General features: G+C 42.8%; 1 protein-coding gene across 42 annotated transcripts in view; it reads right to left on the bottom strand.

The window, feature by feature from the left end:
* Positions 1 to 21938, bottom strand: part of MAGI1 (membrane associated guanylate kinase, WW and PDZ domain containing 1) — a 481773-nt gene that overhangs the window by 91542 nt on the left and 368293 nt on the right. For all 42 annotated transcript variants that reach the window (XM_039548079.1, XM_039548081.1, XM_039548082.1 and 39 more), the window contains one exon: positions 6116 to 6322. In XM_039548079.1, the coding sequence (XP_039404013.1) occupies positions 6116 to 6322 (207 nt within the window). The remainder of the gene's footprint in view (positions 1 to 6115; positions 6323 to 21938) is intronic.

Here is a 21938-nt window from a genome sequence, read left to right as displayed (position 1 = left end):
CCCTGAAGCTGTGCCGCTATAGGCTGCGAAGTGTCGACATAGCTTAGTAAAGGGAGCAGAGCTGTCCCTAGGGGGATGTGGGGCCCAGGACAGAAGTGACATCATTTCTGGGACCGACAATGCCAGGGGCGGGTAGAGGAAGCTAGTGGAGGTGGTGCCTCCCCAAATAGCCAGGAGCAGCCCCGACAACAATGTTCCCCCTCCTGGGCCCCGCTTTGGCAGGGCTGCTGGGCTCCAGGGGGCTGGGGCCATGCCACCCACCTTCCTGGGGCTGGGTGCACTCTCCCACAGGTGGAAGGGGCAGGGCTGGGGGTAGCCTCCCCCAGTGAGCAGTTCACCTGCCACCCATGCAGCACTGGCCAATCGTGCCAACCCACGGGGCCCCCAAAGTGCGGGGCCTGGAGCAGTTGCCCCGATTCGCCATCCCCTAGGGACAACTCTGCAAGGGAGCTTTGCTTCTTGAAGGGAGGTGGAAATCCACAACAGTCTTCCAAAACCAGAGCTACTGGACACTTAAAAACCCAAGTCCTTGCCATGGTGGACCCTTGCCTGCTGTTTCTGTGAACATGAAAGGCACTGATATAACATTTTCTAAACCAGGAAAATAAAACTATGACCAAGATTAGTTCAACGCCCTCACTGTCTGCTTCCTGCATTAGCTCTTTCAAATATTTTAAAGTAGAGTTTGGCAAGATTAAGAAACTAAAATATGATTCATCCCCCTCCAGATCATTAGTGTAAACATGCCAAAGCTTGAAAACACAAGTCTAAGACAGACCCTCTGCAGAACAGGGAAATTTTAATATGGTTAGCAGAATTATCCCTGGCATGAAATAAGCATGAAAAAGTCTTTTGACCTGGGTGGGCCAATGCTCGTCTATCCAGATTTTGTGCTCATTTGGTGGAGACAAGGGGCCCAAGTCTGATCTCACGATGACAGATTATTTGTATCTTTCATTAATTCGCAGAGTAGAAAACACTAGTCAGAGGGAATTATAGTGAATATATATCTCCTGTCTCCGTAGAAGGCAAAACAGTGTGTTAGTTTCATAGTTAAACTGTTCTAGTCAGGGCCAGTTCCCATTAGAAAGGAGATTAATTAGATCTCAGAATGGCCTTTTCCCAACAACAAGTCTTGGGAGGGTGGGATGGGGTGGGAGTTGTAATGTCACGAGATGTGAGGATTTATATTCAGCAGTAGGGAGTTTTGCAAAAGGGGTGCGGAGCTGAGATAAGGGTTCCAAACCGCAGGGGCCTTTACCTTCAAAAGGATAGCTCAGTGGTTTGAGCACTGGCTACTAAACTCAGGATTATGAGTTCAATCCTTGAGGGGACCATTTGGGGATTGGTCCTGCTTTGAGCAAAGGGTTGGACTAGATCAGGGGTTCTCAAACTGGGAGGGGGGGTCACGTGGTTATTACATGGGGGGTCGCGAGCTGTCAGCCTCCACCCCAAAGCTCGCTTTCCCTCCAGCATTTATAATGGTGTTATATATATAAAAGAGTGTTTTTAATGTATAAGGGGTGGGGGGGTCACACTCAGAGGGTTGGTATGTGAAAGGGGTCAGCAGTACAAAAGTCTGAGAACCCCTGGACTAGATGACCTCTTGAGGTCCCCCTGATATTCTATGTTCTATGAACTTTTGGGGGTGGTAAGAAGCAAAGACAGAACAAACAAACTGAACACAATCCTGAAAAATATCTGGGAACTTCACCTGGGAGGAGTAGGGAAGAGGGGGTGCCTGGTAAAAGGAGGAGTCAGGCATATCAAAGGGACTTAATGGGCTGGGAAAGAGACTCAGAGAATCAACAGGACTAAGGAAAAAAACAGATACAAGAGGATGCACCTCTGAGATACTGCCTGGCTAACAGGCTGAGAAGTTGACCAAGGAGATCAAAGAGAACAGATGCTTTTCCGAAGAAAGTCATTATAGAGTCATAGATTCTAAGATCTGGTCTATACTACAGACTTACATTGCTATCACTATGTCGCTCAGGGGTGTGAAAAATCCATGCCCCTGAGTGATGTAATTACACTGACCCAACCCTCAGTGTAGCAGGAGAAATTTTCCCCATCAACATAGTTACGGCCAGATTAACTATGCTGATAGGAGAGCTCTCTCCCATCAGCACAGAGCATCTTCACTGACACACTATAGCGGTGCAGCAGAACCAATGCAGTGTTTTAAGTGTAGCTCTGCCCTTTGACCAGAAGGGACCATTGTGAGCATCTAGTCTAATCCCCTACATAACACAGGCCATAGAACTCCCCTGACAGGCCATAAAACTCCTGTCCATTACAAGGAAGCCTGTGTACCTAGCCGGACGAGTCTGTCAAATGCCAAGCCTGATGTACTGTAAGCTCCTTGGGGTCTTTTTGTTCTGTGTTAAATGACTCAGCATCCCCACTATAAAAATTGTTCCAGCACCCCTGCGTCACTGGGGCTCCCAGATGTTACTGAAATATAAATAATAATAGTAATTAATGCGAATATCACTTGTTTTGTTAATCTGAACTTTCTTCCCTGTTTTTAATTAATCTTGTGTTTAATAGTCGTAGACAGTTGATTTGGGGAATATTTCATGCAAACCAGGCCCAAGAGAAAGCCCCTTTAGTGGAGAGAGAATTAAGGGAAAGGAATGTCTGGAGACTTCTGCCACGTCTTAGGGTTCTTGGTCAAGGAGGGCATGGATCAAAGAATCCTCCTCCATAAGGCTTGCTCTTTCCAGGGCTGTAGTCTGCCCCAGTACTATTGTTCCTGTTCATTTGCTCTAGTGCCCACTACATGTGCTTTCCAAACACTTAAGAAGGATGGCCCCTGCTCCAAGAAGCTCACAAGTAGGCAGAGGACAAGAGAATAACAACTGGCAATTTCAATACAATGTATGTACAAATGCACAGGAAATGTCTACGGGCCGGAGTGGAGGATGGGTCTGAAACGCCTTTCATACAGGTTTAACTCCAGTGACTTCAACCAAGTGACTCATGATGTGCAGTGGTGACAGTGGGATCAGGACCCAATCCAACAACACGGATAGAGTGAAAACAGCAGCAAAACCTCCTGTTCTATGTGTCAATGCTACAATTTCTGATTATGCTGACAGCTACTTTCTTTGGATGCTCTTAAAAACAAAAAGAAAACAATGAAAAGAAAGCGCAGCAGCATTTATAAACCCTCAGTTAACTTCTGTGTTTCTGAAAGAAGAGCAACTGTAAAGATCTTAGTTGGCTTCTCTGTTTCTGATCTATTCCAATAATGTTGTGGGTGCTGACTCAGCTTTAAAACGCAACATTAGGCTGAATAAAGATCAAGGAAAGAATGGTCACAGGCATCTCTCCAGTGACTAACTCTTGCTATCTCATACAGAAAATGGCATGTTCTCCCATGGATATCTATCTGCAAGTGCAAATGTTTCAGCAGACCCAACAACCAGGCTTCTACACATGGAAGGAACTTGCAGTGGTAAATAGAAAGTGCTGCACTGGCAGAAGGACTTACATACTTTTGAAAATCTGGTCCCTAAGTGCTAACACCAATGAGAGTTAGGTGCACAGCTTTTGAAAATCCCACCACGAACATGTTTCATTACCTAAGTAACTTTGAAAATCTGGCCATTAGAGCCAGATCTTCAGCTGGTGGAAATCAACAGCACAGCTCCTCTGAAATAACAGGCTCTAGGACAATTGACACCAACTGAGAATCTTGCCCATAGCTTGGAAAGAAACTAGGTGGTGGTGGTGTTGATTAAGCAGACGAATGTGAGCCAAGGGCTTCTGAGTTCTAGTCTTGGCTCTTTCGCCAACCTGCTACATAATCCTGTGCCAATGACTTCAGGCCTGATTTTCAGAGACACTGAGTGCTTGCACTGCACATGGAGCGCAACCATCTCTGAAATGAGGCAATTGACGTCTCTCTGCTTCAAGTTTCCTGGTTGTGAAAATGGGAATAACCCCATTCACTGCTTCCACACCTCACAAGAGCATTGTGAGGAGTAATTAACACGTGCACAGTGGCTGAAGAGGTATGAAGCCCTATATAAATCACAAGGACGCTACCTGAAAGTTCTGGGCTACCAAGATACCGGACCAGGGTTTAAATGCTAAGGGTTTGAGCCAGTTCCCATTGACCTCAGTGGAATCTAGACAGAGTCAATTTGTCTCTTGCTCTGAGCCTGCCAGCAGTGAGCAGCGGGGTGGTCAGCCTCTGGTAGAGGACAGCTTTCACACAATGCTCCTGGTTCTCTTGGCCAGAGGGGCAGCACCATAGTTTCATGCAGTTTAAGGCCACAAGGGACTGTTATATCATGTAGTCTGACCTCCTGCATTTCACAAGCCACCAAATTTCACGCAAATACCCTCATGTTGAGCCCAGTGACTTCAGTAAAATTAATGAATTTTAGTCCTCGGGAGAGACTAAACTCTTGGGTGCCACAGGCAGAGGACTGGAGACCCTGGGGTGCCGGCGACTAGAGGGAATCGATAAGGTGAGATATGCCTAGGCGATCCATGCCCCGCCTGCAGAGAAAGACAGAACAAAACCAAAGTCCCTGCCAATCTCACTTGGGGCAAAATTCCTTCCTGACCCTAAATCTGGTGATCAGCTAGGCCCTGAGCATGTGAGCAAGACACATCTGCCAGACATCTCAAACAGAGGATTATCTGTACCATCTCAGAGCACTGGTCCACCCCAACCAGTATCCCATCTCCAGCTGTGGCTGATCTTTGATGCTTCAGATGCTTTCACATCTCATTGCCCCTCTATGGGCCAGCCCCAGCCTGCTGGAGGATGTACCACAGGGAACAGAAGAAGGAGTAAACTGTAAACTTGAGGAGCCCTTGGTGTAGGTAAGAAATATGTGGCCAACAATTAAAAGAAAAAAAGTGAAGAGGGAACAATTTGTTTCAAACGTATCCAACTTGCTCCACAGAGCCCAGGTTACAATGGTTAGAAGTGTCAGTGGTGACGAACACTGCCTTGACTTTTTCCAGCCTGGCTGAAAATCAAGCGAAAATGGCAGAGGGAAAAGTCACAGGTGGAAGTGAAGATCTACGCAGATTTGGCTTCCTAAACGTTGTTCAAAATATTTCAAGACCAAGAGTTTCAGATTTTCATTAAAACGTTTGCAACAGCAGCTGCTTTTTATAGTCCACAGGAAAAGGTTCAGAATGTTTACATGCTCTCCAATACTACATCACGTCCTTTTACGAACCAGCTTCAACCTCTCCAAGAGCAAAATAACTAGTGTGATGCTTATAAGAATTTAAAATCATTTCTTTTACTTTCCACTAGGTGCTGTCCAATCATTCTGAACACACACTCCTGTCAGGTGGGCTCCAGCTCATTTGGAATTGATGGAGTCATCTAGATCTACCCTAATGCAATTGAGAGTAAAATCTGGCCCACTGAATTCAGGAGACACTATTTAAAGGAACATGAATGTACCTCAAATGACAAATGTGCCCCATCCTGTACAATAGCGGAGAAATTCTCAATTATTCTACACAGCAAGAGATGTCTACTCAGAAATCCCAGCTACTTCCCATTTCAGAGGCATCTATGATTATGTAAGACTGTAAAACAATGTGACTACATGAGGTTCTGAAGAAAATACACAACTTCTCTCTGTGCTGTTTAATCGGACTCTGACCGCCATTAACATAAGATATCAAAAGGGAAAAGATTCAATGAATTTTCTTAGAATTCTCTAATCTATCTTCATTTTATGTGGCCTTCACAGATAAAGTCTATGAGTCTATGGCATAATTCTACTCTGAACTCTCAAAAAAGAAATACTTGATGTTAACCATAATGCTCCTTCATTTAGCAAATTAGCTATGTTGAGTATAGTGATAGGTTAAGTGAGGGGAGGGAACGGAATCAAGGGCTATATAATTTTGTATGGGAAACAGATACACATCTAGGTTAATCCCTGTCATTTTTAAACTATTCTGTGAGCTAGGGGAAATGTGTTGTTAATAGAAGCCAGTAGAAATACTTCTAACCCAGATTACAATGTGGTTCAATCCAGAACTGGCAGCATTGCAGAGCTCCTATTGAGAGGGGGGGAAAATGCAACGCGTCCTATAATATGGACAAGAATATTTTTTGCTTTACCTGTAAAGCTACTGTTCATTTCAGGGACGTCATCCTCATCCTCATTCTCCGTATGCACTATGCCAGCATTTTGCATATCATTATAAGACTTGGTTCGTTTTGGAGTCGACTGCTTGAAGTTGGACTGAAGGTTTTGCAAAGCATCAGTGGTAATCACTTTCCCACTGACGGGCTGGCTGGGAGGCTTGGGTGTTCCATAATAGTTACCTAGGCAATAGAAACACATTTGCATGTTCAAAAAAATAGATTTTAAGCAGCAAGATTTTTTTATTCTTCTTCTTATTCCAGCAAAACCTCTTTCTCCCCGCAAAAGACAAAAAAAAAAAAAGGTTCTTGTTTTTCAAACTATATTTCACTTCTAGAATAGACTAGGAAGATTTATTTCCTTTTAATTTATTCATGTTGAATTTAAAAGTAGAAGCGAGGGTTGCATTGTTTAGGTGCACTGAGCGTACAAGGACTAAAACAAAGGCAGCTGTGGTGAATAGCAAAACTTCATCTCATTACATTTGAATTTCAATTAGTGGCCTTTTTATATGTATGCACCACACAATGCTGTGTCAGATTTAGAGTGAGCCCTGCAGAAAATAAAAAATTCATTACTGCTATCACCAGATAAGTGATGAAAAGCTGGGATGACCTGCTTTAATAGAAGAGTTCTTTTGGGTGGCTGTTGCATTTTTGAAAAGTAATCTCTCTCTAAAGGAACACTTTGTCAAAGGAAAACACCAAGTGCCACCTGCTTCTTCAAAGAGAAACTTCAGCTGTTGGGGTCTGTTAGGGTAGAAGTGAACTAGCCAAATCTTTAAAGCAAGACTCTTAGGGGCAAATATCACCCTTGCCTTGCTTATACCCACATGCAGCTCCCAGGGACAATTTTGACCCTTTCGGTGAAATCCCATTTTATGGCAGGCTCGTTCTAGCCTGGATAGCAATCTTCACAATGAAATATTTCAGCATTTCCATTCTACTTCACTTTGCAGTAGCACTTATGAACCCCTGTCATTTAGACCCCATTGCGCTAGGCGCTGTACGAACAGAGCAAAAAGACAGTCCCAAAGAATCTATGATAGAAGTAAATTTGTGATATTCAGAATACAGTTTATATTACTTGTGATTATAAGCAAACAAATCTATATTTAAAATATCAGTTATCCGTACCAGTTTCAACAATTCTTACATATTTTAATTTCTGCCCTTGGGCCACAGAAGTGGACTTAAAATATTGTCCATTTAAATACAGCCTTTTATTCTCAGGGATCCCAAAGCAGTTTCAAAAATACATTTCTACCTCTCCACCGCCATGTTTATATATGCACATGATTTATATCAGCCATAATTCTTTTCAAAATTCTACTCTGAAAACACACAGGTAAATTTGATTACATTATGCTTTATATCTTCAGCTAACTAGATTACATGTAAAGAAATAACGAGAGAATGATTTGGCATAAAAGTTTTATCAGAATCCAAACCTTGCTGATAAAACCTTTTTAGTGCACCATACCATCCTATATACTGTATATTCTCTCCCTCTAATACATGGAGACATTCAGAGTACACAATGTGTGTGTGTATATACATATACACACAAAATGCAGATTATCCCAAATAAATACACATGAAACCTGAATACCACACCAAACCATCATGTACTGTATATATGCCATATATATTACAAACACACAAACCCCTGCCTATAGGAGAATGTGTTGTACGTGTTTAAAATTAATAAATGAGTTACACACAGATGTAGACAAACCCGCTGTACGCACAGCTAAAAAGCAGTAATCCCTAGGTTTGCAGTAGAACAGGCAGTTATTTTACAACGCCCAGTTACAGCTCACTAGAGCTTGATGTGGAAATCACATACATTATGAATTTTAATTCATAAAACATAACATTTATCTGAACGGTCATTTGAGTGGTTGAATCAATCTTCTCCTTTAGTCCATCCCTGAAGCTCTATTTCCATTGGCCTTCGGGGTGAATTAAGACAGGAATCATGCCCGAGCAGTCGGAGGGTTGTGTGCAGGAAGGAGAGTGAAAAACCGGGCAAACACCTGTGGGCCCTGTGACGGGCATGGGGATAGATTGGGGCAACAGGGAGTGAGAAAGAGTCCAACCAGGAGAAAGGCTCAGCCGAGTTCATCGGGGAGAGCCTGCGAAAGGAAGGCTAGCTTCTGCTGCTAAGCAAATCCCAGTTTGCCTTCCCGGCTTACCCTGCACAAAGATCTTACCCATCGCACTGCCGTCTGAGAGTACAAGGACTAGGATTCAAAATTCACGGTTTCTGGAAATCAGAGGGACTCCCTTCTCAGAGCATTTAGCGATGTAGAAACGCTATGAGCTTCATTCTTGGCAAGCTCCATTCAAGTGTCTATAAAGGATCAAGGAGTCAACTCCGTAGAGCAGTGCAATGTTCAGCATTACCTTTCTGTTTTATTCTTCATTTCAGAATCTTAAATGTACACAGATGCATAATTTATAGGGAGAAGGAAATGACTTTCTCTGGAAAGAGCCCCTAATGGGGAGTCGAATCTTACAGCAGGTGCAGTCTCTGCTAGAGAAATGATTCTTACGTTCTATCTGCTGCAAGAATATTTTATGGAGGAGGAGGAGGAGTAATGTGAGAGAGAAAGGAGGGGGAACATAAAAGAGGTAGGAAGAGAAGATAATCTATCCTACTCTATTCTGTACTTCTCCAGAGATTCAATATTACTTGGTTATTTCTTTTTTATGCTCTGTGTACTTTACAAGGATACTAACAGGTGATTACAAAGATCAACGAATGCATAAAATACATCGGTAGCAATTCAGCTTCTATGTGCGGCACTGAACACAGATACTTTGTCCAGCATTTATTTCAGTGATTTTGTAAGTGGTTAGACCTACAAATATGTAACACATATAAAGTTTTAGACAAAGGGAATATAGGTGTGTAATGGGGACAGAATTTTGATAATCTTGGTAAGTATGTAACACAGATGTGCTGAAGAGGTCTCTTGGGGACCCCTTTGTTAAAATTCCACCACCAAATTCAAGGAAAGGCTAGGATGATTTCTCCCTGCCTCTGATGAGTTCATCCCCCTCTCACTTCTTCCAGTAATAATTTAGACCAATGGTTCTCAACCTGCGGCCCAACCAGCACACAGCTGCAGCCCATGTGACATCCTCAGGGCCAGACAGGTAGTGGGTATATATATGGTTTGGATGCGGCCACATAACACAGAGAGCTGCTTGTGTGGCTCACAATGGTAATTAGATTGAGAACCACTGGATTTAGAGAGAGTGTTCATAAAAATATGAGTAGTGGCAATCACTTTCTAAAAAATATCAGGCAAAAATGTCTCAAGTTTGACAACCGAAGTCACTAGTCACTTGGTCAGTATTTTTGTACTTATTTTTTGCTTTTGGAATATATCATATTGAATCAACACATTTGTTTTTTCCCCCAAGGGAGAATATCCCCAAACTTCCCTAAAAACATCTTTAATTCCCCTCTTACTTCCAATTACCCAAATTACTCATCTACTCATATTTTTCAAGCTATACATTTCAATGTCCGCACAGTAGAACCTCAGAGTTCCAAACACCAGATTTACGAATTGACCAGTCAATCACACACCTCATCTGGAACTAGAAGTACACAGTCAGGCAGCAACGGAGTCACCCCTCCTCCCCCAAATAAATAAATCAGCAAATACAGTACAGCACTGTATTAAACATAAACTACTAAAAAAAAAAAAAAAGGTATAGCAGCATTTTTCTTCTTCATAATAAAGTTTCAAAGCTGTATTAAGTCCATGTTCAGTTGTAAACTTGAAAAAACCACCATAATATCTTGTTCAGAAGTACGAACATTTCAGAGTCATGAACAACCTCCAATACGGGAGGTGTTTGTAATTGTGAGGTTCATATGTATTTCAATGTGGCAATATATTTAGACTGTCTGTTTAACTTAAAATGGATGGTCCTTGGGGTAGGAACTGATTCCTTTTTTGTGTTTTGCCAGGGCACCTTGAAGATAAAAACTCATCAGGAATAAAAATCTCAAACTGTGGAAATGCCATACCACAGCCTGGCTCCCAGGACATCAACTGGAGATGACTAGACTCAATGGAAATGTTCTTGTGCGTGTTCACTGCATTCAAATGAGTATATTTCTCTACGCTGCTCAGTTCATTTGGAAGGTGCTGCAACAGAGCACTGGGCGTTTGGAGCATGAATGGGCTCCAGGGCTCCTGGTACAGCCTTTGGCGCTTTAATAATGGATGCTGTAACTAAAACTCACGTTTGCTCCCACGCATGTACCTCACAGGAAATGGCATCTAGAGCTTCCAGACTCGTGGGTACAGAAGCAGACGGGGAGACGTGCAGTCAATGAAAGGGTTCTCTCTGCACCATTAGGCAGGAAGGCTGAGAGGAAGACACCAGCTGATTTGTGGGGGCGGGAAGCTATTTTGTGGCCTCTGCCAGGTTTTCTCTTTTCAAACAAAACCAGCAACATTTGGTAGAATTGTCATCTCCTGAAAGTGTGTAAATGTTGAAGCTGGGCTGCCACCATTTAACTTCCAACACAATCAAGCAACAACTCAAACAAACATTGCCTTTTGTCATTGACTGTAATTAGCAGCAGTTTGGCCTTGATTTTGACCAATGCAAAAAACCAACATGTCAATACTGAATGTAGCTCTCTCATATCTGCTCACAGGTCTCACATTTCTTAAAAAAAATATTTGAATCTATATCGAGTACTTTCTCTGATCCTCTGAGATTCCTCTTTTTAAAATTCTTCTTACTGTGTATATTTTTCAGAGCTGGTTGAATAGTTTTTAAAATATCCCTCATTTCATGATCAAAATTTAAAATACTCCTGTTTGGTTTGCTGTTCTTTGGGTGAAAAGTTGCATCGTTTCCTATTAATGAGTATTTGGACTACCATAAGGAAGTCAGACTTGAAAGCCTCAAAAAGACTAGTACAAATGATCATCCATTCAGAAATTTCTATTGGAATTTTGAGTATTTGCTATTTGTTGTTTTTTCAACTTCTATATCAACTATTTTAGTCAACCAACACCACCCTCTGTCTTAGCAACCCAGCCACACACCATGAATAACAAACAGTGAACAGTCAAAGCAAAGAGTTTATGAACCACCCATAAGCTGGAAATTATTTGTTTCACGTATCCTGCTAATAAACGTGAAGAATGTATACATGAAAAGGCAACTTAGCATTGGTCTGTGAGAAATTTATGAACCAAAAGGGGCTAAATTCATAACAAATATAATTAGTACTGAATCATTCACTCGGCTCTAATTATTAACAACATCTTACCTTTACAGCACACAACACCCATTATCCCAGAGGATCCTAAAGAATTTTACAAATAACATACAGTAGTGATGGCCCGACTTTCAGAGGTGCTGTGCTCCTACAGAAATCATTAGGAGATCTGCAGTGCCCCTGGCACCTCTGAAAATTATGTCTGTAGTTCTGAATTCACTGACTCCTATAGCAAAACATAATTTTGCAATGAGGAGCTAACACTTCAGAGGACACATACTATCTTCAAAGCTCCAATATTGTGCTTTGACAATGTTTCTACTAATGGCTTATGTCTTAAAAAGCAGTCTCTGTTGCATTCTATATTAATTCAAAATGGCATTCTGAGGAAGAAATTAGATAAATACAAAAATTAAGCAAAGTCTTGACATGCAGAATCAAAATGTAATTATTAATGTAATTTGTTTTTTGAGCCATGCCTCTTTTGTCCGCTCTCCAGAAGAACGAAAATGATTGACCCTTAATTTTACTAAAAGTGCCTATGTTCATCTAATCCAATGAGAGTGCTTGTGTCTGATTAGCACGAGACAAATTGATTCCTGGAAGTGGAGATAGGGTTACAGTGTTTTAGCTGTTCACTTCCCAGACTGTATTTGGCTACGGATTTCTACATTTAGATGTCAGATCTGGCTGCTGTCTGCAGGAATCACCTAACTGCAACCCACATTGATTAGCAATTGCCTTGAGGAAACTCAGAGTATCCAGGCAACCAGGAGGCGGCCAGGGATGTAGCATCTGGAACGGGAAGCAAAGCACAGCATGGTTTTGCAGTCGGCAATGAAAGAGAGCACTGAGAAATTAAATTACAATGTATGTAAATCAAATCTCCTTTATATTTCTGATTCTCTTGAGGTGGTTCAAAATGGGCTAGCTGAGAGATCAGTCTGGATGTTTTGTTGGGAATTAGCCAAAATGTTACAATAGGCATATTTTAATTTATGGCTTAAATTCTTGGGTAACAACCAAGAATCTTGCATTATGATCTCATTGGCCAAATAGGCTGGGATCTTCATTTGGGCTTAATGAATACGAGGATATGGACACCGAAATCCCTTAGGCTCCATGAAAAACCTAGACATAATAAATTACTTCAAAATCGTTTTCTACCATGTGGATGTATCAAAATCATCACCATTACGGTGAACGACAGCTAACAGAAAATCATTTAGCTATCACTCCAACCACCTGGCTATTGTTCAATCTGTATATAGCTGCATACAAACAGATTTAATGCACACAATAAATTAAACAAAGATATTCACAGAACTAAAACCCACTTCCCCAGTTATCCTTTAGCATTGCAGCACAGTTTGGGGGGGGGGGGGGAGATAGGGGGACAGGAAGAGTCTGACCGTAACAGGCAAGCAGGGATGCCTTGGCTCCACTGGCTGTGACTTTCCTGAAGTCAGGCAGGGACCATTAATGTTAACATCACATTGGAGTATCTGTTGTACACACACAATCTGGTATGTATATACAAACACAGGTGCATACATATAGGTATATATAAATACACACCCAAAAGTGCTGTGAATTGCTATACACACCATATGCTCTAGCTAACGTGAACCCACAAAAAGCAAGGAACAGCACATATGTTCTACTACTCCCGCCACACACACTTCCCTTAGCATGACAACGACCATACAACACAGACTATTCATCTCAGCCTTACCGCTGGGCCTTTTTGCACATAACCCCATACCAGATTATCATTTCCCCAACACGGTCATGCGTGTTTGGTGCGCTAGGTGGTTATGTTGGACGAGGGTAGTTTGGAGAAGGATTGTGTACACAAGGCGGTTCTGAGGGGGGTGGAAGGCTGGTGTCTAGGAGGCCAGAGTGCATGGGCTGTAGTATGTGGTTGTTGTAGTGGAAAGGGGTAAGGAGCATGCTCGCAGACGGAAGCATTGAAGGTATGCACGGTTAGGTGGCTTGCCCTTTCACTTCCTTGCTCTTGGGGCTAGGTGTCAGGTATGTTGTGTGCATAGCAACCCTAATGGCTTCATAACAAAATTTTTGTGTATTATTTCATACAGGTTCTTTGAATGCTTCAGTGTAAGCTGGGAGTTGGATGAGGTGGAGGTAGGGGCCAGACCTCAAACACAGAAGTACAGCTGCAGCAGAAAATATTTTGTCTGTAAGTAGCCACATGTGAGTCCTTCCTTGCTGCAAGATAAAATGTGCCAGAAAGCCTAGCTCACAATTGATAATATTTCATGTGTGTTCAGCACCCGACAATGAGGCTTGAGCGTGTCCAGCTCCTATCATCAACCGCTCCCGTATTCCCAACCTCCATTGATCAGGCTTGTGTGCATAGCACATACTGTGTCCATAACAGCTAAAAATAACCCTAAATCTAACATTCAAGCGCCCCCTCAAAAAAAAGAACAAAACCCCTCTGTCCTTTGTGCTAGAAATCCTCAAGATCAACTTTGCTACCAAGTTTTGGGTCATCAGGCAATGATTTTAAGAGGTAGCTGTCCACGATGAAGAGTAGTGCTACCGAGAAAAAAAGTTTAGCCAGAGTCAAAGATATCCTATTAAAAATGTATGAACCATACAAAAAATCCATAGAAAATTCAAAGGGCATAAAAATTAACCTTCTATGAAATTTCACACCACTTGTCTACCTATATATTGAGAAAAACAGGAATTTATGTCCCATTTTAGAATGCAACTAACTACACTCTTCCTTTTTACCAGAGAAAAGGAAAAGAAAAGCATGAAGTCAAGGGGTGGTGGTGGTGGGGGGGAAATCTTTCCACAATATGTAGATGTTAATAAGTGGATCTTTGACATGATACACTGTAGTGCTCTAAAGGAGCCATTATGATTTATTGAGTCAATCCGTAGTACGGAGACGTTAATAAGCGGATCTTATCTTATTAAGCGGAACATGTTTGTTCCGCTACATGTGCATCCACAGCATCTGCCACCCCAGTCTTCTGATCTTTCTCTTCATGTTTTGCATACCATGGCCACCGCACTCATTTCGGGGCTGTACAAAGTTGGCGAGACCCACAGAATGCAAATCAACAAAGAAACTAGAACAAAAAAAAGCAGCTGTTCTATAGAAACAGATGGAGGAGGAGGGCCAGTGGACAGAAATATGCAGAACACACACATCAGAAATATTAGGTAAAACGGAAGTTTCTTGGAATTCAAGTGGTGGTTTCTGAATGCATCCTGGGACTTTTGCTGCTATTCTAGCTGGACCGTTAAGGTAGCTGATTACAGTCATTAAGTACTTGTAATCAGGGTCCCTGTCTAAAGTAGCCGGCTTAATATTATATATGCTAATAAGTCACCCATTACTTTAAGTGATGAAACTAATGCGGATTACTTATTACTTTTCTTGGCACTCTCACAACGCCCGTCCCAAGAATGAAGGATGATGCCTTGACAATAATACTCTATAATTTAACAACCCTTCACACATTACAGCACTTTTTCAGCTGAGGATCACTAAGTGCTTTACAAGCATTCATTAATGAAGCCGCATAACACCACAGTGACACTTGGCAGTCACCCACTTCCCGCCCCCTGACTTCTCCCCTCAGAACCCCTGACCCATTCACACACACACCCTGCTCCTTGTCCCCTAACCACCCCCCTGGGACCCCACCTCCTATCCAATCCCCCCTGCTCCCTGACTTCCCTCCTGACTCCTATCCACATCCTCACTTCCTGACAGGCCCCCCAGGACTCCCACTCCCAACCCTCCCTGTTCCCCATGCCCTGACCGCCCCCTCAGAACCTCCGCCCCAACCAACTGCCCCCTCCCTCCCTGACTGCCCCCCAGGACTCCCTGCTCCCTTACCCAACCCAACCCCCGCCCCCGGATCCCTTACCAGCAACAGGAGCTCGCAGCCACGACACCCGGCCAGAGCCAACTGCGCTCCCCATGCTGCCCAGTGGGAGCAGTGGGTCAGAGTGTGGCCTGCGTGGCTGCAGGGGAGGGGCCGGGGACTAGGCTCCCTGGCTGGGAGCTCAGGGGCTGGGCAGGACGGTCCCGCAGGCCGGATGTGGCCCGTGGGCCGTAGTTTGTCCACTTCTGCTCTAAATGGACTTTTCCTTTCTGAATGCATCACCATAGGGTGATCACATTGGATCACCATTCCACCCAGCATGCACACACTATAGAATCTCCCAGTGTCAGAGCAGTGCTACCAACTCTCGCCATTTTAAAGTGCATCTGATGGTATTGGATGTTTTACTTCCAGGTCCAGCACCTGAAGTCAGACGATTACTGGAGAATCTCAGCTTTCATTAAAAATAATGTCGAGGAGAAAAAGCTTTAAAAGTAAAGCCTGGTTTGTGTTAACCACCAAAACAAGAAGGCAAATTGAAAGAACCCAACGCTTACTTAAAATCTCCTGATTTTGGAACGTTTTGGTTTGGCATCACTTTTGGAGGAGATTCTGAATGTAAATGGACTGGTGCAGCACTCTCCCATGGGGGAAAAGGTAGCAGCCCCCTGAACCATTTGGAAGTAACTGCCGTACCCACTCTGCTTCAAAGAGGAAGCTATTTGCAGTACACAACCACAAGCCATATTGGTCTTAACTCAGGAGCTAGGCTACACATTCTTGAGTGCTATCGACTGACAATTATCAGTTGACTATTAACATCTATACCGACAGAGCACTCTCATAAGGGGCTGCATCCAATCCAATCTCCCAGCCTTCTGTGGCTCCACCTTCAGTTCTTTTCTCTTTTTAAAGCAGAATCCACAGTATCCACGGTGGAGTCAATATCCTGTGTGTTACCCTTCCTCTTATCACTCCCGTGGCCTGTTTTAGAATCCTCCTTTCCAGCCACTCTTGCCCTCAATAAGCTAAGTGCAAGAGAGCTTTTAAAATTATGTCAATTTTCACAAGGCTTCACTGCTTCTTTTGGCCTTGCCCTCACTGTCAACTTTCCAAGTGCTACCTTAGCAAAGGGGAGGGAGGGTGGCGATGGTTTCTCTTCAATTTCTGAAATAAAGACCTCTGAGATGTAGCAGGGCAGAGGCGTAATGTGCATGTAGAAGTAAAATTGGGATTTGCAGTGGTATCCAGCAATAAACACACCACTAGACGCCTTGATAAACCTTCAAAAGGCAAACTCATCTTCTAATGTCAAAACACTTTCTATACTACTTAGACTGTACTTCGATTAGATCACCAGAGAAACTACCAAAACATAACCTGGAAATGCATAACACAAGTAGGCACTGCATTTTTACTAATTTAGAATGTTTCTACCTTTGCGTGCTTCTTCCAGAAGTCCTGTAAACCCTGCCCAGAGTGGAGTGCTAGCTAATCAAACCCAACAAAATCATGGAGCTAACATGCCAATTGAACTTCAATCACACGGTTCTTCATTGCATAACATTCCCCCTTCCGTTATGTTTAGGTTGTCTAATTAGATTATAAGCTCTCCAGGGCAAGAACTCAAGTCTTTTTTTCCTCTCTGAAAACCATCTAGACCAATACATTCTTATTATTCTAAGACGACGAAGACGAAGAGCATCAAGGTTGATTTAGTTGGGGATTGGTCCTGCTTTGAGCAGGGGGTTGGACTAGACAACCTCCTGAAGTCCCTTCCAACCTTGATATTCTATGAAGGTGATAGCTATGTTGGTCTCCAGTAAACATATATGAGACTTTCACTTTTGTTGAGTTTTACCTTCTTCTTTCATATGGCTGGTGTAGAGCAGAAACTACAATTTCACCTGAAGTTGATCGAGCCAAATGGCTACATCAGGAGTAGCAGAAAATGAGTTCTATGAACCCAGTTTACAGTACGACATTAGTGGCAGCTTCAGGAGAATTCTAACCTCCACACTGATAATATATACAAACCAGGAGTAGGGTAGGTAAAGAGGAGGAAAGGTAAAGGAAGAAGAAAGTTGACTTAGAATGAAAAGCTGGATGAATAACCCAGGTATCAGAAGGGTTTAACTTTGTCTTCTCTATTTATTTTTTTTAACAGAATCTGTTATGATCACAACATTGACTTTTAATTACATCACTGACTGGATCATAATCAAGATCAACACTGGTCAAACCAAATGTAAAGTATGTTTAACAACAAATAACAACAAACCCGTAAACAAATCTCACAAAGTCGGAAAAATCATTCCCTGGACTGTTATTTATTGCATATTACAGTGGAATTGTATGTATCAAGATTCACACACCTCTATCATCATAATTATTTCTTTATTCTCATGGATTTTCCTTTGGAGAGTACAATGGATTTTCACATGTGCCAAGCACCAGAAAATCCAGTTGACATCAATGGGAGATGAGGCTGTTCAAACTCCTGAAAATGAGATGCCAAAATTCCACATGCCTCTACTATACCGACCAATATTAAATTTCCCTGTATCATCAGAAAATGATGAAATCAACAGCAATATTCTTTAGAACTGGAAAAAATATAAAAAATATACATAATATATGTTTTATCAGTTTAACACATAAACATGTGTACTGTGAAATGGCCATATTTAAACTGCCCCAGCTGAGCACACATTAACTGAAAACTAATTTCCAGACTGTCCCAAGAGCCAGCTTAGAGACAGGTACTCATTTTCCCTTTCAAAGTGGAAAGGTCAAAAGAGGACTGGGATGTGATAGAGAAGCAGTTCAGCTGATCTATTTTGAGCATCATGACAAGGAAAACTAATTGAGTGTTATAGTTAGACACGGGAATAGAAAAAAAGCTCACTTCGGGGTAGTTTTGCTATTGGAACATTAGCAGTGATGCTAATCAACTCACAGCAGCGGAAGAGCGAAGCCAAACTATAAAATTAGTAACGTCATGCAATGCTAAACCCATAAAGATTTGACATTGCAATCATTTCGCCCGGTGCAGCTGTAGGTGAATGTTCAGGTGCAATGTTTAAAGGTGACGCTACAAAGGAGTATAAAAAGATTGGGTTTAAAAAAAATTCGGGACTTTATTATACATCATAAAGAAGCAAAAAAGATGCAAAAAAAAAAAAGACATTGTGGGCCAACTTTAAGCAGATAATTAGCCATACTTCGGATTTCTTTTGCACATATTTTGCATTAGTTCCTTAAGGGCTGCAAAATAAGCATGTCTTCACCCACTTCCCTACTTATGTCAGGATCCATTTGGCAGTGTTGATCCACCCAGCAGATGGCAATGTAGCTTGAGTGTGGTTTTATCTCCTTGTTGCTCTTGTTGTTTCTTTGATGGTGCATCACCTTCATTGATGTTGTAAGGTGATGAAGCACTGCTCTAAAAAGAATGGCATGCATCTCATTTATACCAAGGCCTCTTTACACGGCTCTGTAAGTCTAAAGGGGCGCTAAAGAAAGTATAAATATAACTCATGCCCCCTTCAAGGCCCTGTTATGCGGCCAGAGGGGTGTAAAGGCACCGCAGTGGAAATGAGAATCAGGCCCAGAGTTTAGAACACTAACTTATGGCCGGAAAACGGCAGTTATTTACACACAATTCTTAGGTCATCATGCCAAAACAATGGCTATCGTTTTTGATTTGTGAATTTCTCTCTGACTGAATCGTGCTTATATTGTAGACAGCACATACACAAGTAGAATCTGGAAGGCTTTCTCCCTAACTGCTATCGTCTCCTAAAAGTTAACTCCCAGGACTCTGGGAGTGAAAGTCAGCACAAAATCATAGGAACCACACAACTTCCCCTACCATTTCTCATTGTAGAAAATCAGCCTCAGGAGCATGATCAGATATGTTCCTGATGGAGAACTTGATGGGAGAGAGAGACATAAATGGAGATGAGAGGGGAAGGAAACTGAGAAACAAGCGTTTGGTAAGGTGCATCAGTGGCTTTATGACAGCACATACCAGATTGGGACAGAACTCAGAGTGGACCAAGCCTATGGAAATAATGCTCTCCAGGGGACTGGGAGCACCTCAAATCACACAGCATTTTTGTCTGGTCAAAGGACCTGGAGAGAGGGTGAGGTCTCCTTGGAGAAAGGAAATAAAATCAATTCCAGAAAACCATCCTGAAAAGGAACAAGTCTTTAAATGGACAGGAGCAGAGACTGAAACAAAGAGCTGGGTGATGAAGGATGCACAAGTGGGAGGTTAAGAGAAAACAAAAGGAGGAACGAGGCTAGAGGACACTAGAAAAATGAGCCAGCGGTGTGTAAACTTTTCTGGTCATCTTCCATTAGTATTTCATTTTCTCATATGGTTTTATTTTCAGGGACAGCATGTTCTCATGGCTAACACTATGAGCGATTTCAACAGCCACAATCCTGACTGGGGTTACTCAGAACCAGACGGTAAATGATTGGTGGAGTGGTCATCAAACGATGACCTTATTTTCATCCATGACCCAAAACAACAGGGTACATTTCACTCAGTTAGATGGTCACGTGATTACTCACCTGACCTCTGCTGGGTGACATAACTAGACTGTCACCCCAACCTGCGTCGAGTGTGCTCCTGGACAACTTTCCACATAGTCAACATAGACCATCACGCGTCCATGTTGGCCTTCACCTGCCCATTTTTAGAAGCTTCTAGAAAAGACGAACTCTCAGGAAACCTAACTAGAAGTTGTTCAGTGAAACCCTAGAATGAAGTATCGTTACCATCCCCTGGCTTTCCATCCCAATCAACAAAGCCTACAACCTTTTCTGTGGAGCCACCTTCAAGGCTGTGTGTGTGTCCATTTCATGAGGCTATCGCTCTGTCTAAATTCCTTGTTTAAATGCTAAATGTTCAAAACTATTGAAGTGGTACAAACAGTCTGGAGAGCCAGTTATTGCTGACCACTTAATACAGTCCTTAGATGCTACGAGACAAGCAAGATGGGAGGAAACAACAGGGAATATGAATTCCACCCATTCCTGCCAGAAATCATGGAAACTTCTGCGTCGACTTGGATCGGCACAACACCCACCAGTGCTGCCCTGTCCTCCTGTCACCCCAAACCAAATGGCTAGCCACTTGCTTCAGACTGCAAAAGTTCCCCTGAATAAGCTCATAAAACAGCAGAGTCACAATGACGTAATCCACTTAGTGTATAGGAACACTCACAAGCACTGAATTAGACACTGTACTTAGCAACTTCAAACCTGGAATGGCGACAGGCTACAACAATATTTCACCAGAGTTCCTGAAACACCTTGGAACCAAGGCCTGTCAGTGGCTATCCAAATTCCTGATACAGGTTGTTAATGAGGGTAACCTGCCAAGGATCTGGAGGATGTCAAAAGTGATCGCCTTTTTAAAATCGCCTTTTTTCCCCATTGTGTGGGAAAGGACCCAGACAATGTGGCAAGCTACCGACCAATCTCTCTGCTATCTATTGTCTTCAAAGTCCTGAGGAGCTTATCCTTCAGTGTATATCTCAGAGGTGGAGACAGCTCTCCGTGTCGACCAAGCTGGCTTCTGGAAGGGTCAAAGCACATGAGATCAAGTCCTAGCCCTTGTTACATATATAGAAAACAGGTTTCAACAAAACCTGAAGACAGGAGATGTTTTCTTAGACCTGACAGCGGCCTACGATACAGTATGGCACACTGGTCTTCTGGTAAAATTATCAAGAGCTTTCTTAGCATGGGTTGAATGTCTACCTGTGAACTTCTACTTTGTGATAGGCATTTTCAGGTATATAGCAGAGATTGTCTTCTCTATGCATTTGTTCAACCCAATGGCTTACCCCAAAGCTCCACGCTTGCGCATCCCTTGTTCAATCTGTACACAAATGGCCTGCCACTAACTCAGTCACGCTAGTCTACCTATGGAGATGATATCTGCTGCAGTGCCCCGTTGTGCTCTTTCACCGAATTGGAGAACATCTTGAACACCGACCTGGCCAAGATGGCAGCCTACTGTAGCAGTTTGCGCCTCCAAACAAGTGTGACTAAGACAGTTTCAAGCGTCTTCCAACTCCAAAATGCAAGTGTCTTCCTCAAAAGGAAAATAACAAACATGAGACAAAACCGGTTTACCTTAGGGTCACACTGGACCTCTTTTTGACTTTCCACAACCATCTAGAAAAGACTGCTGGCAAAGTCAGGACCAGGAATAATCTAATCAGCAAATTAGCCAGCTCAACATGGGGCGCAGGCACAGATACTTTGTACCCTAACTCTGGCACTGTGCTATTCCTCAGAGAAATACTGTGCCCATGTGTGGGGTCATTCGCCTCATGCTAAATTGGCTGACATCAAACTGAACTCAACCATGAGTATCATCACAGGCACCCTGTGCCCCACTCCTATCCCATAGCTACCAGTTCTGAGAACATGGTGCCATCTCTCTTCCCCCTCCATACACACATTCATTGCAAAGAGTCTACAGCCAGACTGATGGAAAAGCTATGTGCCAGTTCAGGTCTCCCACTGTTCACAGACATTTTCAGTCACCCCAGAGCACAACTTACGTCAAAGCATCCACTGTGGCCTTAACTGCCGGATTGAAATCTGTCAGCAGCAACCCTATGGCGCGATGAGTGGC

The sequence above is a fragment of the Mauremys reevesii genome, linkage group 7, assembly GCF_016161935.1.
Source record: "Mauremys reevesii isolate NIE-2019 linkage group 7, ASM1616193v1, whole genome shotgun sequence".
In the NCBI taxonomy this organism is placed as follows: domain Eukaryota; kingdom Metazoa; phylum Chordata; order Testudines; family Geoemydidae; genus Mauremys; species Mauremys reevesii.
This window is presented reverse-complemented; position numbering and strand designations above follow the sequence as displayed.